The sequence below is a fragment of the Protopterus annectens genome, chromosome 6.part0 (genome assembly GCF_019279795.1).
Source record: "Protopterus annectens isolate FY-2018-M chromosome 6.part0, PAN1.0, whole genome shotgun sequence".
NCBI lineage: Eukaryota > Metazoa > Chordata > Ceratodontiformes > Protopteridae > Protopterus > Protopterus annectens.
The window spans coordinates 1,607,121,369-1,607,141,461 of record NC_056737.1 but is presented as its reverse complement, the minus strand read 5'-3'; the positions used below and the strand labels follow the sequence as shown (position 1 = coordinate 1,607,141,461).

The 20,093-nt window shown below is 42.6% G+C and overlaps 1 protein-coding gene across 6 annotated transcripts in view; it reads left to right on the top strand.

Moving 5' to 3' along the window:
• Nucleotides 1-20,093, top strand: part of HDAC4 (histone deacetylase 4) — a 3,124,471-nt gene that overhangs the window by 2,210,245 nt on the left and 894,133 nt on the right. For all 6 annotated transcript variants that reach the window (XM_044075061.1, XM_044075057.1, XM_044075060.1 and 3 more), the window contains one exon: nucleotides 5,508-5,613. In XM_044075061.1, coding sequence (XP_043930996.1) covers nucleotides 5,508-5,613 — 106 coding nt within the window. The remainder of the gene's footprint in view (nucleotides 1-5,507; nucleotides 5,614-20,093) is intronic.

The window sequence follows — 20,093 nt, the reverse complement described above, 5'->3', positions numbered from 1 at the left end:
CTTTCGAACACTACCCAACTGCAGGGAGGACATGCAGACTCCACACAGAAGGCACTCCCAAGCCCAGCCGAGAATCCAACAGGAGAACCTCTTTCTGTGAGGTAACAATGCTACCACTGTACCACCGCGGCATGGCTTCTGTAATGGGTAAGTGTTTTTGTTAAAAGATGCTGATAAATTTGGACAGAATTATATTTTTTCTTCATCATGTAACCTGCTGAGACATTGTTGCTTACAAATTTGTGTAGAATTGGAATGAAGATTGATAAAGTCAAGAACAATCATTTCATTGAGCAAATAAAAATGCTCCATAATATCTTTATTTAGTAAATTATTAGGATTTGCAATAACTGGTTGTATTAAATAAAATAATCGTAAGATATTTAGCAGGGATCTAAAATATTGAATAACCTCAAAAAGTGAGGTAAATTTAACTGTTTATGCTAATTACTTTATGCACCTGTAGGCAGTTTGCTAACTGTATCACACTTCCCTTGAAAGTTGCTTTTTGGCAGTTTGTATAGTTGCTTGCTATACTGCTAATATTTATTGCTGCTTGATTTCCTGTGAAAATTGTTCTTCAGGCAAGGTGTTAGTACTGAATATATTACATTAATAATGCATTAATTCCATCACATAAGCTATTTACGTTTGTAAATGATTGTCAATCCTTAGACTATCTCACCTTCAGTTTTTGACTCAGAGTATGTGTGAAACATCTTTTATTTATGTACTGTATGACTCTCAGCAGTTAGCAAGACCAGTGTTTTTTTTTGCACCCTGCCTTCCAAATCCATATGTGGCTCCACTACCGCTGCACACGTTTGGTCTATTTGATTCAGGTAAATTGGAACTGGGAATTCCCTGGCTAGGTGAGAGCCCTGTGACACATTTGTTACAGCTTGGGAGGCTCAGTGAGTCTTTCCTTTCCTATCTTCAGCAAAAATCAAATGGTAGTGATCAAACCAGCTTGCTGATCTTGGAGGGGGGGGGGTCTACTATCCCCCTGCCATGACAGGTCCCCTGATCTGTATGGTGCTCTCTTTCAACCAGAAACATGCTTCCATATGCCAAATTCCCCTTAGCTACCTGATGTGGGTGCAAGATGAAAGGATGGGATTAGCAGCGTTGAACTAAACAATACCTAGCACCTCTGCTAGGCATCACCTTTGTGGTCATCTAGAGACACTGGCAGTGACCACTCACTTGTATTCTACTTGGACAGCTCCTGCAGGTGCCCAAGTCACTATTCAAACTGTTTGCCTGCGGGATATTCGGAACTTTTTATTCTTTTGAGTCTCCCAGACCAGTATTCTTCTATTGTCCCTAAAAGCAAGCACTCGTGTCTTTTAGTTAGCCCAGTTTAATCAGGACTAAATAAATGAATGCACATAGTATTACACGAATCCTACAATACATCTGGTTATGGTCTGTAGAGAGAGCTGCTTGCATTTTGTAATTTTTTCCTCTCTGTATCTAGGAAATACAGTCTAGTATTACTCTGCTTCTGAGGTAATGTTTCTAAAATTATTGTGCCAGCTGTTGATTTTAGATAAGAAAACACCTCTGTTTTTCCCTTTTCGCCCTGAAACCTTTTTTTTTAATTTCATAGGATCATAGGAGGTTTCTAGGCTAAAGGCCCTGGGGCCCTTACAAGCGTAGCCAAGAGTTTATACCCAGAAAAGAACCTTCAGTCAGCACCTGTCTCCCCTGTCAATGAGGGGTAAAGGTGGAACCCCTGGGACAAACTTGTGGTTTCCCATCCACTCATCAAGGTTGTGCTTGAAGAGGGGCAGCGAGGTACTCTGTTTGACATGTATGGAAAGTCTGTTCCAGATATGGGGCAGCCTCTGGGAGATAAACCTGTCTCTCCAGCAGGTTTTGTTGATGTCGCATATTAGATTTAGACCTGTCAAGTGGGTAATGCGTGAGGAGTTAGACTTATGGATATGGAGCATCTCTAGCAGGGCAGGGTCCAATATTGCCTTGTAGGCGAGACACAGATCACCTCTGAGCAATCTGTATGATACCAAGTAGAGTTATAGTGATTTCAACCTGTTCGCACAGGACAGATGTTGGAGGCCCTGGATTCTCTTTGTGAGATATTTCTGTGGCCTTTTCAGTTGGTGCAGGTGTTTGGGAGAGTACATACCAAACGAGGCATTATACTCAATTATAGGCCTAATGAAGGAGAAGTACAGAAAAGTAATAACATCCTTTTTTTCTGGATGCAATCCCTTTACTTATGAGATGAACCAAGTAAAAGGCTTTTCTGACCACTGCTGCCACATGATGGTTGAATGTGAGAGTGTTGTCAACCTGAGTACCCGGGTCTCTCACCACAGGTTGTGTGCTTAGGGGTTTGCTGTTGATGTGGTAATCAGAAGAGGCCATGATTTTGCTGAATGGTATGATAATACATTTTTTGTGTTTAACTTAAGGTTGTGAGTTTGGCACCAGTTATTTGTAGCTGTGAGACCCTCTTGCAGTATGTTACCGTCATCTGAAGAGTCAGTGACAGCACCCAACTTACAGTCATCCGCAGACTTGGTCAGCCACAAGCCCTTTGTCTTTGCCTGGACTTCTGAGAAGTAGAAGACAAACACTAGGGATCCCAGGGCAGATCCCTGGGGAACACCCACTAGTGACAGGTCTGCTGTCGCAGGTGGTGGCACCTATTTTGACCTTGTGGGTCCTATCAGTGAGTCAGTTGGCCACCCACCTGACGAGATAGGAATTTACTCTAAGTCGTGTTAGCTTTTCAATGATAGAAACAAGCTAGAACAAATTCCACTGGAGCGTAGAGAGAGCTCAGTTTATTGATTTGAGCACTTTCGTCAGAGTATATCACAGACTTCTTCAGAAACAAATCTATAATATCATTCCCCTGTTTAAATATCCCTCCAAAAACCACATTCACATGACCAAAGCAGCCAATCAGCAAGCAACCTAAATTAACATAAATTAACACATTTACATAGCAAACCTTTATAAAAATTTTAACCATCAATACATTCCTATACACAAATTCTAAATTTCAAATCCCCTCAATAATGTTAAATAAATCACAGTGAATAAGAACGTAACTTTAAAACACTTGAAATGGACACACTGTCATTAAGACCATTATATAAACACACATTTAACCTGATCTGCTATCTAAGCTCCTTTAGTTCAGTGAGATCATTCCAGGGACCACCTGTCATATTTTTAACTACAATGTCCAAACCCGTAAACCCAAAATGATGACCTGGGTTAGTAAGGACATGTTTTGCCAAGGCACTTTTGGGGTTACATTTCCTTGTGTCCAAAACATGCTCATATATCCTTTTCTTAAAAACATGGACATTGCATACATTGGGCCAATTGTATATTCCCACTGTGTTACAATTACAGAAGAATTTAATACAGACTTGCACATTGTTAACTGCAATTTCGTTTTGTACCATAATATATTGACATTGTTTACAAAAAAATACATTTATATGTCCCACTTTTCCTGCTAATGTCTTGTGCATGTTCATGGTTACTTGACTCAACCAAATTTTTAAGAGATCTACCGTTTTTGTAGACCATCTTAAGTAAGGGTCGTAATGCATCCAGAAAACTATCAAAGCAGGAAAAAACATTCCAATTTTTTCTTAAAATCTCAAAAATGTGGGAACAATCAATCGTGTATGTAGTAACAAACGCATGAGAAAATCCCTTTTGGTTAAGTCTGTCTGTAGACACAAACCCCACTCTCTTATCAGTATTGTTCAAAAGTAAGGGTACATATTGCCCATTTTTTTCTTTTCTGCTCAACTTCCTTATATATCTCCTGTAACATATTCATTGGGTAACCTGTGGATGTTAACATGTCAGTGAGAATTCCAGCTTCCCTTTTGGTCATCATCAGTAACCATTCTCGTGAGCCGTACCTATTGCCCCTTCAATAGCCCCCCCCCCCTTTTGATGCTCTGGGTCCAGTGGAATTTGTTCCAGCTTGTTTCTTTCTTCGTTGGTTATCCAGTTTGTCAAGAAGCTCTTCGATGATGTCTGAGTGGAGGATTGTGTCAAAGGCCTTGGCCAAGTCAAGGTAAGCTGTATGTACCGACTTTCCCTCATTCAGGGCCTTGATGACACTCTCAAAGAAGTCAACCAGGTTTAATAGGCAAGATGTGCCCCTGACAAATCCGAACTGGGTGAGGTCAAGTGCTTGAAGATTGCCTTTGTCCTTGTTTATGAGATCCATAGTATTACGCTCCATGGCTTTACAGATCAGACTTGTCAAGCTAATGGGGCAATAGTTTCCCAGGTTAGTAGTGGGCACCACCTTTGTGCAAGGGGATGAGAGTGGCAGTTCTCCACTCTGCTGGAATGAAGCCTGTACTTAGGCTGTGGTTGAATAGGGTGCTCAACAACGAAGCTAGTTCTTGCAGGAGATGGTGCAGAATACAGCTTGGGATACTATCAGGTCCCATGGAAGCTGTGTTCTTTACCTTGGATAGGGCCTTTAACACTTGATCTACAGAGATATGAGGTGTGGGACAAGTATTTAGGGATGTCGAATGGGCCTTTGGGGGGGTAGGGTGGTTAAGTTTGCAATGAACCTATCATTACGTAATACTTCGGAACAAACCCGGGCTTTGCCATGGAGGTTCCTGACATAACTGAAGGACTTGTAGTTTCCCTTTGTTTCGCAGTCTAGTTTCAACTCATAATTGGCTTTGGAGGTTTTCACTAGTGTTCTAATTTGCTTGTTGAGGCTGAGGCGGGAGTTTTTCCAGTTTGGAATTTGTTCCTTTTTACCCTTGGACAACAGTTTCTTCCTTTTGTCGTAAAACCTTTTGATAGAGGATGTCCTCCAGATAGGTTTGTGTTTCATTGAGCAGCAGGTTTTAGTTCTGTTGGGTATGGCTAATTCCATGCAGTTGTATAGGTGCTTATATACTGCATTGTGAGGGGGCGGTGGTGTTCTTAGAGAAATATTACTCAATGTGAGGTCGTCCATAAGCTGGGATAAAATGTTAGATTTATTGGTACCCTGATTGTCAGTTGACTCGTTTGACTTTAGCATGTGTTTAAATAGTAGACACTTTGCAAAGTAAGTCTGGTTGTTAAAAATAAACCGTAAGTAATGTAAACAACAGCTGAATAAAATAAAAAAGCACTTTAATCTCTCGTCCATAAAGGAAGCTTCATCAGGTGAAGTACGTCACACACTTGATACACACACACACGTCACATGTTTAGTCACATACTCTGTTTTAGCTGTTTAGTTTTCAAATACATTTTTAAAATGTTCATAATCATTCAGCCCTGGATAACTCCATGCATCTAACTTAACCTGACAGCTGTATTCTTTCCAGTCTAGTGAGTCATCTGCATTAAATCTGCTATCAGTATTAATTACAAAAATCAATGATGGCATTTTATTTTATTTTATTCAGTGGTGCTTCATGTTATTTTTAGCTTGTATTTATACAGCTGGTGTCAATGCATGAAATTGCTTTTGTCGTTTGCAGTGTGTTCGGGGAAGGAAGGCAACACTGGAAGAACTGCAGACGGTTCACTCCGAAGCTCATGCTCTGCTTTATGGTACCAATCCTCTGAACAGACAGAAGCTGGACAGTAAGAAATATCTAAGTATACTCTACTAGAGCCTCAGCTTACATTTCTGATAATTTTCCTGGAACCTGAGTGAGCTGCAAGATGGAATAAACAGTTAACATAAAGAATTAAAATGGTCTTCTGTAGGAGATGGAACAGTTTTCATTTGGAATCAGCTATGTGCAGCATTGCATAGTGGTGAAATTGTGACTTCCCCCTTGTGCATTGGGAATCCATGCTTGCTTGCTAGGTAGTGATTTATTTGATATGAAGTTGTAGCTGGGGTGGATGATTTATTTGAAGAAGTGCAAGTACAGATAAAACAGGCATGTTTTATCACTTCTTAAGAAATTATCCTGTCATATTATTTTATTTAATTTCCAAAGTGAATGGATTCTTACATCTAGAACACCATCCTACACAAAATTGAGTTTGCTTTTGCATCATCTCAGCCACTGCAGGCTTGGTTTCTCCTTTCACTGAATTGAGAGGCAAAAGTTGAAAAACTTATGAATTTAAGTTTTTTTAAATTAGTAGAGTGTAGTGTGATTAAGAATATTATTTATAGGAGAGTGAAGAGCTTGGTTAGATTTCTTTTTAATTGTTTAATGATTTCTTAAAACTCGGACTAAAATAATGTTGGTATTTTTAAGGCTGGAAAATGGAGAGTTAATCTGTTTACCACTATGGTCAGAAATGACCAGGGACTGAATTCATGTGCTGTGGACTACATGTGCTAACTTTCAAAGACCTGATAGATGATGAAGATGATGAACTCAGGCTGTTACAAGAACTGCCTCATGTTGACAGAAAATACATTTCATGTATGTTATTTCAGACAGTTTAAGAACAACTTAAAACCTACAGAAAATGCTACTTATCAATAAAATCTTAAATATTTGTGTGATGTGTAGGTGAATCAAGAATACTGAGGCTAGTTTCTCAGCAGCATAAGCATTTAGATGCTGGGGTTCTGAAGAATACACTTATAAAGGGTTCGAAAAAGTATGCACACAAAAGCCATACCTTTATCTCAAGAAGCCATAACTTCAACAAAACCAGAATGCTTTGTACTTAACACATTGCACAGATTTTCAGCTGATCACATTAAAGTATCACAGCTGCTGTTGCTATTGCTTGGCAGCAGGAAGAGTTTCTAATCTCAAAATATCTAGGTTTAAAATAGAACCAGATATATTAGAAAACCTGTAAGCCTGACATTGCGACCTTGCAGTCTACAGAAATTGTAATAATTAATGGCTCTATTGTTGGTTAAATATACACATACATCACTTGATGTTACAAGAGTATATGACAATGCAGGCTTGCTTGAGGCCAAACTTAGGGACATTTCAAATAGATTAACAAAACTTAGAAGCATGCCAGTGCCATGGCCTAAAAGGGATAAAGTCGAAACTGTGACCCAGGTGATCAGGGTTTGATTAGTGGCTCAGGTGTCTGAGCTGCTGGCAAGGAGGGATAGGTGTGCCTTTCCTAGGGAGAGTTGGCATACATCTAGGTGATCCCTGGAGGAAGGTATGCTCCGTAGAGGGGAGTAGCCCTTGGACAGAATAGACAAACACAGGGGAGGAGGTACAAGAGTATGTCATTAAGTAAAAAAAAAGTTATAAAAAAATGAAATGAAAATATCCCCCTCCCACCAATGTAGAAGCAGTAGCCAGCATAACCCCACAGGACACCCTTAAGATCCACGCTGACCCAGTCCTGATTCAGAGATAGTCTGGGGTTGGATAAAGGATCTAGTAGACCCATTGATGGATAGTGGCACGGGGAAGACAGGAATGATGCATCGTGTTAATTTGGAGTATCTGTGAACTCTGCCATCTGTACAATCTGACCATTGCCTATTTTTGAAGCAGTATCTGATCTGGTTCTATTTCAATGTCTGTGTGGAGAATGCATAGCTTGGTTAGCTAAACCCAGATTGGGCAACCTAGTAATAAGAATAAACATCAGTATTGAAAAAACTCATCTGTATTATATAGTGCCTTCAAAAATTATGGAATAAGCTTCTTTTTGCATTTAAAAGTTAGTTGTTAACTTCTTCCCAGAACAGCTGTGGCATATGTATATCAGACGTTAAAAATTTCAGCACAGGGTTCTCGCACTTGAGCTTCTTAAAGTGTAGTAAGTTGTAAGCTTGGAAGTCTCACCTGTGAACCTATGTCCTTTAAAGGGAAATCAGGAAAACTAAATTCAGGTAAGTACTATTATCTGAAAACAAAACAAAACATAGAAGTAAACTTGGCGAACTTTGTTTTATGTGAATGGTAATCACATCTTGATCCCCTTTTGTTCCATATAACCAGTCTTGACGTTGTCACGTCTCAGGAAGAAAATGATTGTATGGCATTCTCATTGTGATCGAGCTGCTTTTGGCAAAGCATACATTTTCTTATTTTCATTCAGCTGTGTTTGTCAAGTGAGACTTAGCGGTGCAAGCTTGATGTGGTTCCATTCTCTGTTTGGTTATATTCCCTGAAGTTACAATATCAAGCATGAGATCAACTCACAGAGATTCCAACAATATACTTTCATCCTAAGTTGGTGAGAGGTGTTGCTGCTTGCTTAGATTTTTCCAAGAGTAAATGATTTGGGTATTGCATATGGCAACCACAGTTCTACACCTTTATGTACTTTTTTATTTATTTGTTTATTTTATTTATTTGTTTATTTATTAATCCCTTAAACCTTATAGACTCATCTGCCTCTTCTCAGTGGCAACCAGGGAGTACTGTGCTAAGGGTTAAGTGACTTTATCTGAGCTACACAGTAGAAAATGGAAACTGGGGGATATCCAGCCCAGCCCTGTAGGCTTATGACCATTAGCAGTGTATTGTCTTAGTCCTGTTTGCTAAACAGGCTGCCGAAAGATTTTGAACCAGATTTCCAGTGCCTCATTTATTTATTTATTTAACATTTATTGACTGGAGAAGTCCGACTAGGACAGAGCCTATTTTCAGTGGATGCCTGGAGAGAAATGCTCCAGATGCATGTCTTTGGAATGTGGAAGGAAACCAGAGTACTTGATGGAAACCCATGGGAACACAGAGAGGACATACAGACTCCGCACAGAAGGCACCCAGTTGAGAATCGAACTGGAGAACCTCTTGCTGTGAGGCGACAATGCTAACTAACTGCTGCACCACTGCGCCACCCTTCTGTTTCTGTAATTTTATTTAACTTCTCTTTCTGCAGCATGTGGAGCTCCATTCATCCTAGCTCAGATCTGCATTTATTGGTAAACTTATAGGGTGGCGAGTGAGGCTTGTCTATATTCAGAAGAGGCTTTTGCTATTAGTAGACATTATTGCAATTGCATGTGTATGTAAACTGTCTGTTAATGTTTCTAGTTACTGTTAACCCAATGCTTCCTTCACAAAAAGTGATTCATTCCATTGTTGGAAGTTAAAATGAGAAACAACATTACAGTGCCTTACATTGTAGTACACAGCAGTAGCATTATTGTTCTTGCATGGTCTTTAGGACTTATTTTGCTCCTTCTTGGAGCCTGGCGCATGTGTGAAAGAGCCAGAGTTTGCACTAGCACTGACCCTTTTCTTGTGGTCTGTTAGCATCCTTTAGTTTAACTCAGGGTACCTCACAGAATACATCTTTGTTTAAGGAGAGCGCTCTCTCATTGTTCCTTTTGAAGATCTACTAAGAGAGGACCCCCCCCCCCCCCCAAAAAAAAAATATATATATTTTTTCCAAATGGAGCAAATGTCCCCTTAGTTGATAGGTTGTTACTAGGCTAATAATTGTTAGGACCTTTATAAGCCTAGCTGTGCACCCCAACCCAGTTTGTTGATGTGTTCCTTGGGCATCTATTAGGAGGAGGAGGGATATGTTGGTAAGGAGGTAGCCAAGGGATTTGTGGGGAGGGGATGTTATTGGAGAACATTTTACTTACTGACTGCCTCTGTCTGAAAGTGACATGAGAGCCTAAACGGGGGTGAATTTGTGATTTCCCATCCAATGGTCAAGGTTTCATTTGATTAGAGTCAGGGATGAGCTGTGCTTCACATGGGTGGGGAGCCTAGTCCATAACATGTGGATCGCACATATCCCAAAGGGATTTGCATTATAATTTCCTTTGAGAAAATACCCACCCAAATTAATTACTCCATTGATAGAACACCTCTAAGAGTCAACCCAGTAGTTAGGGACCTAGAAATACATGTTGACAGTAATCTGGCCTTCAGCAATCATTTAGCAAAGATAGTAAGAAAATATTTCTGTATTGTTCATCTTATAGGCAAGAATATGACATCCAGATCCAAGAAAGTTATAGTACCACTCTATATCTTTAAGCTTTAGGCTTTATGGCTGTCTGCATTAGTGCCCCTTATTTTGACTAAAGGGCTACCTGTTTCTGCATTCAGACTATCTACTTATTAGAGTTAGGGGAACTTTGCAGAGGGTTGAGACTATGTTGTCCTAGTTAGCGCAGCATAGGCTAGTTCCAGAAATCACGAGAAAGCTAACCAGAAAATCTCCAACCACTTGGAGGAGATATCTGAAAGAAACATTCTGCTTTCTCTCTGTCTCTCTCATCTTATGTTTACTCCTGACAGCATGCCCTTGATGTATTTCACTGTTATTGGCATGACAAGCAAATACTGTTTGTTTTGATGCTTTTAAGCCAATTTGTAATTTAGCTGGGCACTGTTACACACAGACACTGAGAATTTTCTAAGCTTGATGAAGTAAAAAGTAGAAATGTTTTTATAGTCATTTTACAAAAAAAAACATTCTGGAATGAATTTAGAAATGTCTTGTTTATTTAAGAATACCTTTTAAAAATGTTAAAAATAGACTGAATAGGATGTGTACTCAGTGTTGTAAATGCCCACTGGGGACTTCATTATTTTAGAAGCAAGTCAACTGACTTCCATTATCGACTAGTTAGAGTACTGTAGAAAACTATTTTTGGCTTTGTCTTCAAAGCAACCTTTCTTTGGGAACATGTTTCTACAGGCTTCATTTTGTCAGCAAGAGGGAATGAGCTAAAAAGGAGATGATGTTTTACATTGTTTCTAAAGGTCACTTTTGCAGTATGATTACTTATCCATAGGAAAGAACTGTTGGTGTTCACTTGCTTATGTTCTTCATATTGATCACTGCTGCAGTAACCTAAGCTGTATGGATTATATTCTGCCATAGATATTACAGCCGTCAAGTTTCCAAAGTTTCCATGGACCTAAACGGTTAGTCAGCTTGAGTTGAGCTGAATAAAAAGACAGGTTTGGGTGGCAAACTCTTCAGAGCTTTCCTGCCTTTGAAGAGTACACTCCTTTGAGGCTTTTGAGGATCGATATCTGCCTTGTACTAGTCCTACACTGGGAATATAAGTTCCCATGGGGATGTAACCATCTTATTTAAAAAAATGTTTATTTAATAACACTTTAGTGTTAAGGAAAGTTATTTTAAAGATAAGAGTTTGTGTTTTAATGGGCTGTCACAAGACTGCATTATACTTTTAAACAAGAGTGCTCCTTTTTCCTGTCAGTTTAAAAGTTTTTAAAAGTTTTTAAATACATTATTTGTGTAGATAAATTGTGTTTATTTAATTTTTCATGCTGGCAACATGTTTTAAAATACTTTTTTACTGTATTTTTTTCTGTGAAAAGGTGACTTTTAAAGAGTCTAAATATTTACTGGATTTGCTGCTTGATTTCCCTTGTGAAAGAGACACCATTTTTGGCTTGACTGTGGAGTAAACTGTCAATCCTATATTCGGTCCTTCTTCCAGCCACAAAAAGAAAAAAAAATAAGCAAAACAGTTTTGCCACAACAGGCTTGCAATTTTCATTAGCTGCAGGTGGATGACTCTTCTGTGGCCATTAATTCTACCTCAGACCGCTCAACTTATATACCCCAGATCCCTCTGGTGTAGCACCTACAGCCACTATGCACCAGGGTTAACCACGTCCTTTGCAGATGTCGGGTCCACTCAGTGGGCAAGGGAGAGCCACTCTTGTCAGTTCTGGGAAGAGGGAATAGGGAAGATTTCCCTGGGGAAGCCACTACTGCCAATAATAACTTTGTTAGCCCCATTTCCCTTTCAAAAAGCTACAGAACACTTAAATTTGTATCTACTCCTCCACAAATTTCCTTAGGCACGAGTAATTTACTGGGTTTGGCTCTAGGTTTAATTTAGGATGTTATGTAGTCCAATCTTGCCTACATTCTTACCCGTGGGTTCGGAGCCAAACCTTGGCTCTGACTCGGCCGTACTCTAGCTTAAAGTCTTTCACTTGGCTGGGCTAAGAGGTATCCCATGCTGCACTGCTCCCTTTCCCCAGATCTTGTTTGCCGCTCGTAAAGCTCAGACGAGGTCTCGCTCTTGGCTGTGGCTAAGTATAACTTTTCATCTTCTTTGACCAAAATTGTTGCTCCAAAAGCTATTTTCATAGCTAGGTGTGTGTGGTGTTGGTTTATGGAAGCTTTTTTGTGCGGCCTTTCTTGACCTTTGTCTTAGTGTTTGTCTTGGTATCCCGTTAGCTATCTCCCAATGGGCTAGGCCCATTTCACTTAGAGGACCTAGTCCTCCTTTTGTTATCTGTTTCCCTTCTGTGTTCGTTTTGTTTCTTAGGTACCCTATCCCTCTGGGCTAGGGCCGTTTAAGTTAGAGGACCTAGTCCTTCCCTTATTTCCAGTCAGGGCCGTTTGAGTTAGAGGTCCTTGTGTGGTGTCTGCAGTTTAGAGTCTAGTTCCTGTGCTTTGTTGCTGGTATTTGGTTTGGCTGTTGTGCTGTGTCGAAGTGTCCTGCCAGTCATGTCCAAGGATACAAAAGAACATAAGCCTTCGGGCTTCAAGAAATGTAGTAAATGTGGGTATAAGATGTCGATTACTGATGGGCAATCTGTGTGTGTTTATTGTTTGGGGGCTATCCACCTTCAAGAGTCTTGTGCGTTCTGTCACGCATTCAGCCCTCATGTTCTTCAAGAAAGGAAGAACAAACTAATTCTGAAGGGATTACTGAAACCCTCCTTCGAGGAAGATTTGGAGAGGTCTTCTAGTCTTAAGTCCTCTCTCTCTAAAAGAGACAAAACCTCCAAAGCAAAAAAATGATCTCTGGCTCCATCAGTCTTATCGGAGCCTCTGGTGAAAGTTACTAAGTCTACTGTGGCATCCTCGGCTCCACTGTCTTCGGTGCTGAAGGAAGTTGGTGAATCAACAGAACCTACATCGGCTCCCAGCCTCATGGAGCCGGTGACGGAGATACTAGCTCAGAGCCGGTCTCCAGTTTTAGACCGGTTTCTCCTCCTCACAGGTCTCCTTCTGAGAGGAGGTCTAGATCTCCTACCTTGTCCTCTAGGTCCTCCAGGACTCTCTCTGATGTGGATGTGGATAGAGTGGTGCAGAGACTGCTCCAATCACTGGTGCTGCCTAAATTGCTTTTGGCTCCAGCCCAGTTGGCTCCGGAGCCCATCACCCATCCATCATCGATAGATCCTCCTCCGAGCAAATCTCAGCCTTCGGAGCCAGAGTGGTCGGAGATGTTTGATGCTTCTAGGTCGGCTCCAATAGCCCATCCTGGCTTATCAGCTCCGATCCCGTTGCCTCTGTCCATAGGGTCCAGGACTCATGGTTCCTTGGTTGGACCTAAGGGGAGAGTCTCGGGATGCTCTTCGGCTCCTAGCCTCCCTCTTGGTGCTTCAGCTCGGGTGAGCCTGACCCTTGCTTTGGCTTTGGACCTTGTCCCTTCTGCTCTGTGGTATTTCACGGTTGGTCGATCTTCGGAGCAGGTGGGACCAGCTTTCAAGGTCATGTGGAGCATGCTGGCCAGGTCCTCGGCTGCATCATACAGCACTGACACTCTACCTCCTCCAGCTCCGGTATCAGTCTCTGATCACCCCCTATCCTTGGACAGTGGATACCCAAGGCCTCAGGATACATCCATGAGTGGTCCCCAGTTTTCTGAGGGCCCCCCAGAGTTTTTGCCTGAGGAGCCACCCAGAAAAAGAACATGCAAGAGGAATCCCATCGACTCCCAGGAAGAGTCTCTCATGTTGGACACTGACCTCGAGGAGTCAGAGGGGTCCCCCAAGTCTTCCTCTGAGGATATCTCTTTCACTGATATCCTAGAGATCTTGAAGCAGAGAGGTAACTGGCCCTTTAAACCTCCCTCCGAGGAGGTGTCGGTGTTCCTGAAGGCCTTTGGGGCTCAACCCTCCACCTCCTGGGTTTCTCCAGCCTTCGACGAACTCCTGGATCTGGTTTGTCGAAGGGTGTGGGAAACCCCTGACACTATGGAACCAGTCCCCAGGAGACCCAACAAATGTCTGTCCACCCCCGCTGACAAAGAGTTTCTCATGAAGGGCGTTCCAGTAGATGCCATGGTGGTGGCAGCAGCCACCAAGAAGGAACTGGCTGAGACTTCATCTATCATCCATCCCCCTAACAAGGAGTCTAGGACCATGGACCGGTATGGGAAGCGTATGTTTTCTTCAGCGGGCTTTACTCTGTGGTCGCTGAATTACTTGTCACATTTTACACAGCTCCAAAGAGATCTCCTGAAAGAGCTGGGAGATTCTCTGCAGTGTAACGTTTCTGACGCAGTGGCTCAGAAAGTCAACGCTCAGATGTCTACCCTAAATTTTATTGCTAACTCCTCCATGAGGCTGATCTCTTACGCAGCCGAAGGAGCGAGTAGGGCAGCGAGTTCCGGAGTTTCTCTCAGGAGGCACTACTGGATGCGCCTCTGTAATTTCGCGGAGGCCTTCAAGTCTACATTCACCAATGCCCCATTTGATGTTTCTTCGTTGTTCGGAACCAAGGTGAATGACACTCTCACTAGGTGCGAGCAAGAGGGAAAAACTGTCTGCTGTGGGAGTCTGTTTTTCCATGCCTTTTAGACCTTATCCCAAGGTCCAGAAGAGTGGAAAAATGTGGTTCAGGAAATCGTAGAGGTTTTTTTTATGACGCACAAAGTGATTCCTCCTCCAGAGGTAGGGGAGGGGGTGATACCTCAGGTAAACGCCACCCTAGAGGCAAAGGAGGCCTGCATAACCAGGGAGACCGCAACTCCTTTTGTGGTTCTGCCTACCAGCACTCCTGATGGGAGGCCCGACTGTGCGTCTCCGGAGCCAGTCGGGGGTCGCATTTCACTCTACCCAGAAGCCTGGCAAGACATCACCCAGGACTAGTGGGTATTAAAAATAGTTTCCGGAGGATATCACAATCCCTTCTCTTCACCTCCCCCACTGATCAAAAGAATCCCAGATGTTCCACCCAATCAGAGGGATTCCGCAGCTTCAGAGGTTATAAAGCTGCTAGAAAAAGGAGCCATCCAGCATGTCCCCCTCAGACCAGATCAGATTAGGGACTAACTCCAGATTCTTTTTGGTGCCAAAAAGAACAGGGGACCTGAGACCCATCTTGGATCTCAGCCGCTTGAACCGCCACGTGAAGAAGTCCGAGTTCCGAATGGTCACATTGCAATCTATTCTCCCATTGTTGGGAAAAGAAGTGTGGATGTGCTCCATCGACCTCAAGGATGCTTACTACCATATAAAGATGGACAGCGCATCCAGAAGTCATCTACACTTCTGGCTGGGAACCAGTCATTTTCAATTTCGTGCCCTGCCCTTTGGTCTCACCACAGCCCCCCAGGGTGTTCACCAAATGTATGGCAGTGGTGATGGCTCACTTGAGACGTCAGGGATTCCAAGTGTTTCTGTACCTGGATGACTGTCTCCTTTCTGCCACCACCAGGCATCTGCTAATACAGACCAGAGACGCCACTATCAAGCTGTGTCAGCAATTGGATATCACTCTAAACTGGGAAAAGTCTGCCTTGTTGCCCTCGCAGCATGTCACCTTTATAGGCGCCGAGTTAGACACTGTGCTCATGAGGGCGTTTTTACCACAAGAAAGGATTCAGGGTTTACAACAACAGGTATATGCATTGCATTGCCCCCTCTGAAAAAAGTAAAGGCAAAAATGGTTCTCAAATTGTTAGGGACGATGGCTGCAACAGTTATGCTGGTTCCTCTTGCAAGGCTACACATGAGGCTCCTTCAGTGGCTGCTCTTCGCCCAGTGGTCTCTACAACATCTTCTGCAAGTGCAAGAACGATCTATGCTGGTGGCTTCACACCAGCAACCTCAGTGCGAGAAAGCCCTTCTTCGCATCCCCTCCTGTTGCCACAGTGACCACGGATGCCTCCCAGATTGGGGGGGGGGGCATTTTCTTGGCAGGACAGTCCAAGGCACGTGGCAGGAACACGAGATACCTCTGCATATCAATATCTTGGATATGAGAGCAGTGCTACTAGCATTGCAAGCACGTCAGAGCTTTCTTCCTCTCGGGACAATTGCAGTCCACTCAGACAATATGTCGGTGGTATGGTATCTGAACAAACAGGGAGGAACCAAGTCATACCCCCTTTGCAGAAAGGCCATTCCAGTGTGGCAGTGGGCAATGTCTTCCCAACATTTTCTTGTAGCAACACACATTCTGGGGAAGTCCAACGTGATCGCCGACAGGTTGAGCAGAACTATTCTGATACCTCACGAGTGGTCCCTGAACAGTCAGGTTGCGGAGCACATTTTCTGCAGATGGGGTCAGCCTTGCTGCAAACTATTGGCCATTCCCCTCAATAAAAAGTGCAGCAGCTACTTCACCCTTATCCCCCCCCTCAGGGGGAGTCACCCAGGGATGCTCTAGTTCACGATTGGCCCTCCGGTCTACTTTATGCCTTCTCGCCTGTTCCTCTGCAGACAAAGGTTATTCAGAAAGCGCAATCCTTAGGAAGCAGAATGATTCTGATTGCTCCACACTGGCCTCGTCAAATTTGGTTCTCCTTTCTCCATCCCAATCTCATGGATGACCCCTGGATTCTGGACCCACAGCCAGATCTACTGACAAATATGTCAGGGCAGTTCCATCCCTCTCTTTAGACCCCCCCCCCCCAGTTGACAGCCTGGCTACTGTAGTTCCATCACTTGTCAGGCTTCATCATTTTTCTCCGGAAGTGGTTCATATTCTGTCTTCTTCCCATAAGCCTTAGACCAGAAAGATTTATTCCAGTAAATGGAAAAGATTCTCCATCTGGGCTCATGCAAGACAAAAAGAACAGGGGAACTGAGACCCATCTTGGATCTCAGCCGCTTGAACCGCCATGTGAAGAAGTCCGAGTTCCGAATGGTCACATTGCAATCTATTCTCCCATTGTTGGGAAAAGAAGTGTAGATGTGCTCCATCGACCTCAAGGATGCTTACTACCATATAAAGATGGACAGGGCATCCAGAAGTCATCTACACTTCTGGCTGGGAACCAGTCATTTTCAATTTTGTGCCCTGCCCTTTGGTCTCACCACAGCCCCCAGGGTGTTCACCAAATGTATGGCAGTGGTGATGGCTCACTTGAGACGTCAGGGATTCCAAGTGTTTCTGTACCTGGACGACTGTCTCCTTTCTGCCACCACCAGGCATCTGCTAATACAGACCAGAGACGCCACTATCAAGCTGTGTCAACAATTGGATATCACTCTAAACTGGGAAAAGTCTGCCTTGTTGCCCTCGCAGCATGTCACCTTTATAGGCGCTGAGTTAGACACTGTGCTCATGAGGGCGTTTTTACCACAAGAAAGGATTCAGGGTTTACAACAACAGGTATATGCATTGCTCCCTCTGAAAAAAGTAAAGGCAAAAACGGTTCTCAAGTTGTTAGGGTCGATGGCTGCAACAGTTATGCTGGTTCCTCTTGCAAGGCTACACATGAGGCTCCTTCAGTGGCTGCTCTTTGCCCAGTGATCTCTACAACATCTTCTGCAAGTGCAAGAAAGATCTATGCTGGTGGCTTCACACCAGCAACCTCAGTGCGAGAAAGCCCTTCTTCGCATCCCCTCCTGTTGCTACAGTGACCACGGATGCCTCCCAGATTGGGGGGGGGGGCATTTTCTCAGCAGGACAGTCCAAGGCACGTGGCTGGAACATGAGATACCTCTGCATATCAATATATTGGAGATGAGAGCAGTGCTACTAGCATTGCAAGCACGTCAGAGCTTTCTTCCTCTCGGGACAATTGCAATCCACTTCCCATAAGCCTTCGACCAGAAAGATTTATTCCAGTAAATGGAAAAGATTCTCCATCTGGGCTCATGCAGGACAAATTGATCCTTATACAGCTCCAATTTCTTCAGTTCTGGACTTTCTCTCCATGCTTTTCAGTCAGGGACCAGCAGCCACAACCATTAAAGTCCAGTTGGTGGCTATTTCCACTTTTCACGTCGCTAATGAACCCAGTCTAATGGTGTATAGACTTTGTAAGGCATTCTTGAAGGGCACTATGCTGCTTCGCACTCCAATCTTTGACCCGGTCATGCCTTGGGACCTAAATTTTGTGCTACAGTGTCTCACTTTGTCCCCCTTTGAGACTGCAGCTACTTGTGAAAGGAAATATTTGACTTGGAAGACAATCTTTTTGGTAGCCATCACTTCAGCTAGACGTGTTTCGGAACTCCAAGCCTTGTCAATCAGACCGCCTTACTTGATATTTCACAAGGACAGGGGTTCCCTCAGACCAACCTTCCTTTATGCTGAAGTGGCTTCAGTTAGTAATCTCAACCAATCTATTGAACTGCCCGTATTTTTTCCAGAGTTTTCTAATAAGGCAGAATTTAAATTTCACCAGCTGGATGTTCATAGAGAGTTGCATTTTTATTTGCATGGAACGAAGGATCTTAGAAAATCAGATCAGCTGTTTGTCTCATTTTCAGAAAATAGGATTGGGTCTTCTGTTTCCAAAGTGACCTTGTCTAGATGGATCTCTAGTTGTATTTCCATCATTTACGCCTCAGGTGGTAAGGATTTACCATTTAGAGTGAAGGCTCATTCTACCCGATCGATGTCTACCTCTACAGCATTTCAGGCCAGGATGCCTATGGATGACATTTGTGCTGCGGCTACATGGGCATCTCCTCACACCTTTGTTACTCACTACAAATTGGATTTGATATCCAGAGGCAAATCTTCCTTTGGTTCCACAGTGCTCAGGAGTATTTTCCATTGAGCCTCCCAGGGTTCAGGTGCTGGGGACGCTGTCCTATGGGTAAGAATGTAGGCGAGATTGGACTACATAACATCAATAAGTTATGTACTCGAAATAACATTTGATGTATGTAGTCCATCTAGCCTCACATTCTTACTTACACACCTTCCCCCAAACTGGAGGGCCTAGAGGTTAGTTCTGGTTTCAGGACTCCTTTTATTATTGGAATGTTTTTCCTTCTCTATGTGTTATGTGTATGGAAGGTGAGTGATTGAGCTTGCAGCAAACAAGATCTGGGGAAAGGGAGCAGTGCAGCATGGGATACCTCTTAGCCCAGCCAATTGAAAGACTTCGAGCTAGAGTATGGCCGAGTCGGCTCCGAACCCACGGGTAAGAATGTGAGGCGAGATGGACTACATACATCGAACGTTATGGTGAGTACATAACTTCTTGTTATTCATATTGCTTATAAAATACTTTCTAGTAAAATGAAGAAAGAAGTACAGAAAGAGAGAAACCTCTTTTCCTGAAGAGATTTAGAATTCTGAACCTGGACAGGAAGATGAAAGGATAGATACAGGGATTTCTATTCAGATTTCTGATTCAAACTCCGTTTCTGATTCCCCTGTGGGGGGTTTATGTTTCCCTGGGACTATTTCCTCAATATTACAGTGTTATCAGTGAAGCAACACCAAGGTTTCTCAGTCCCTCAGAAAATACTATGCCTTCACCCATTCCTTCATTTCTGTCAGCTTTGAAGGATGTGTGTCTTACTGCCTGCAATTTTCTTGATAGCCAGTCAGTAGATAGAATGTATAAAGTTCCTCAGTCTTTTAAATTTTTATACACTCCTCCCAAACCTGATCCAGTAACTACAGCTTTAGTTAATCCTACTGCTGCTAAACATTTAGGTAATTCCAGTCCTACTCTTTTTGAGAATGGGAAGATTATTGATATGTTTGGGAAAATGTGTACGCTTCTGCAAGTTTGTTTTTTTAGAATTTTGAATTGTCAGGCTCATATGTTAAGGCTTGTTCTAATTGTGATAGTGTAAAGAATAGTTTATCTGCAGTTTCATCTTGTGAGTAAAATTGTGCTTTAAATAATATAGTTTCTTGAGTTGTAGAAGTCACTATTAATTGTTTACAGTTGTGTATGATTCAGATGAAAATTTCTTCAAGCGCTTTGGCCACTGGTACTGTGTTGAGATGGTTTGCCTGGCTGCATTTTCAGAACCTCCCAGGTGATGTTAAAAAGGAGATTTGAAATTCTTCTTCAAATAGAGATTTAGTTTTTGGTTCCTCTACTGCAGAGGTAACCAAAAAGTGTGATAAGAGGGGTAAGCAGTTGTAGGATTTTCTAAGATTTTTCAGCCTTCTTTTCCAAATTTTCTAGGGGATTTTCTAACCCCTGATTCAGTTTTTGCAAAAAAAATCAAAATAAACAAACTCAGTAAACTGCATGTAAACAGACTTTT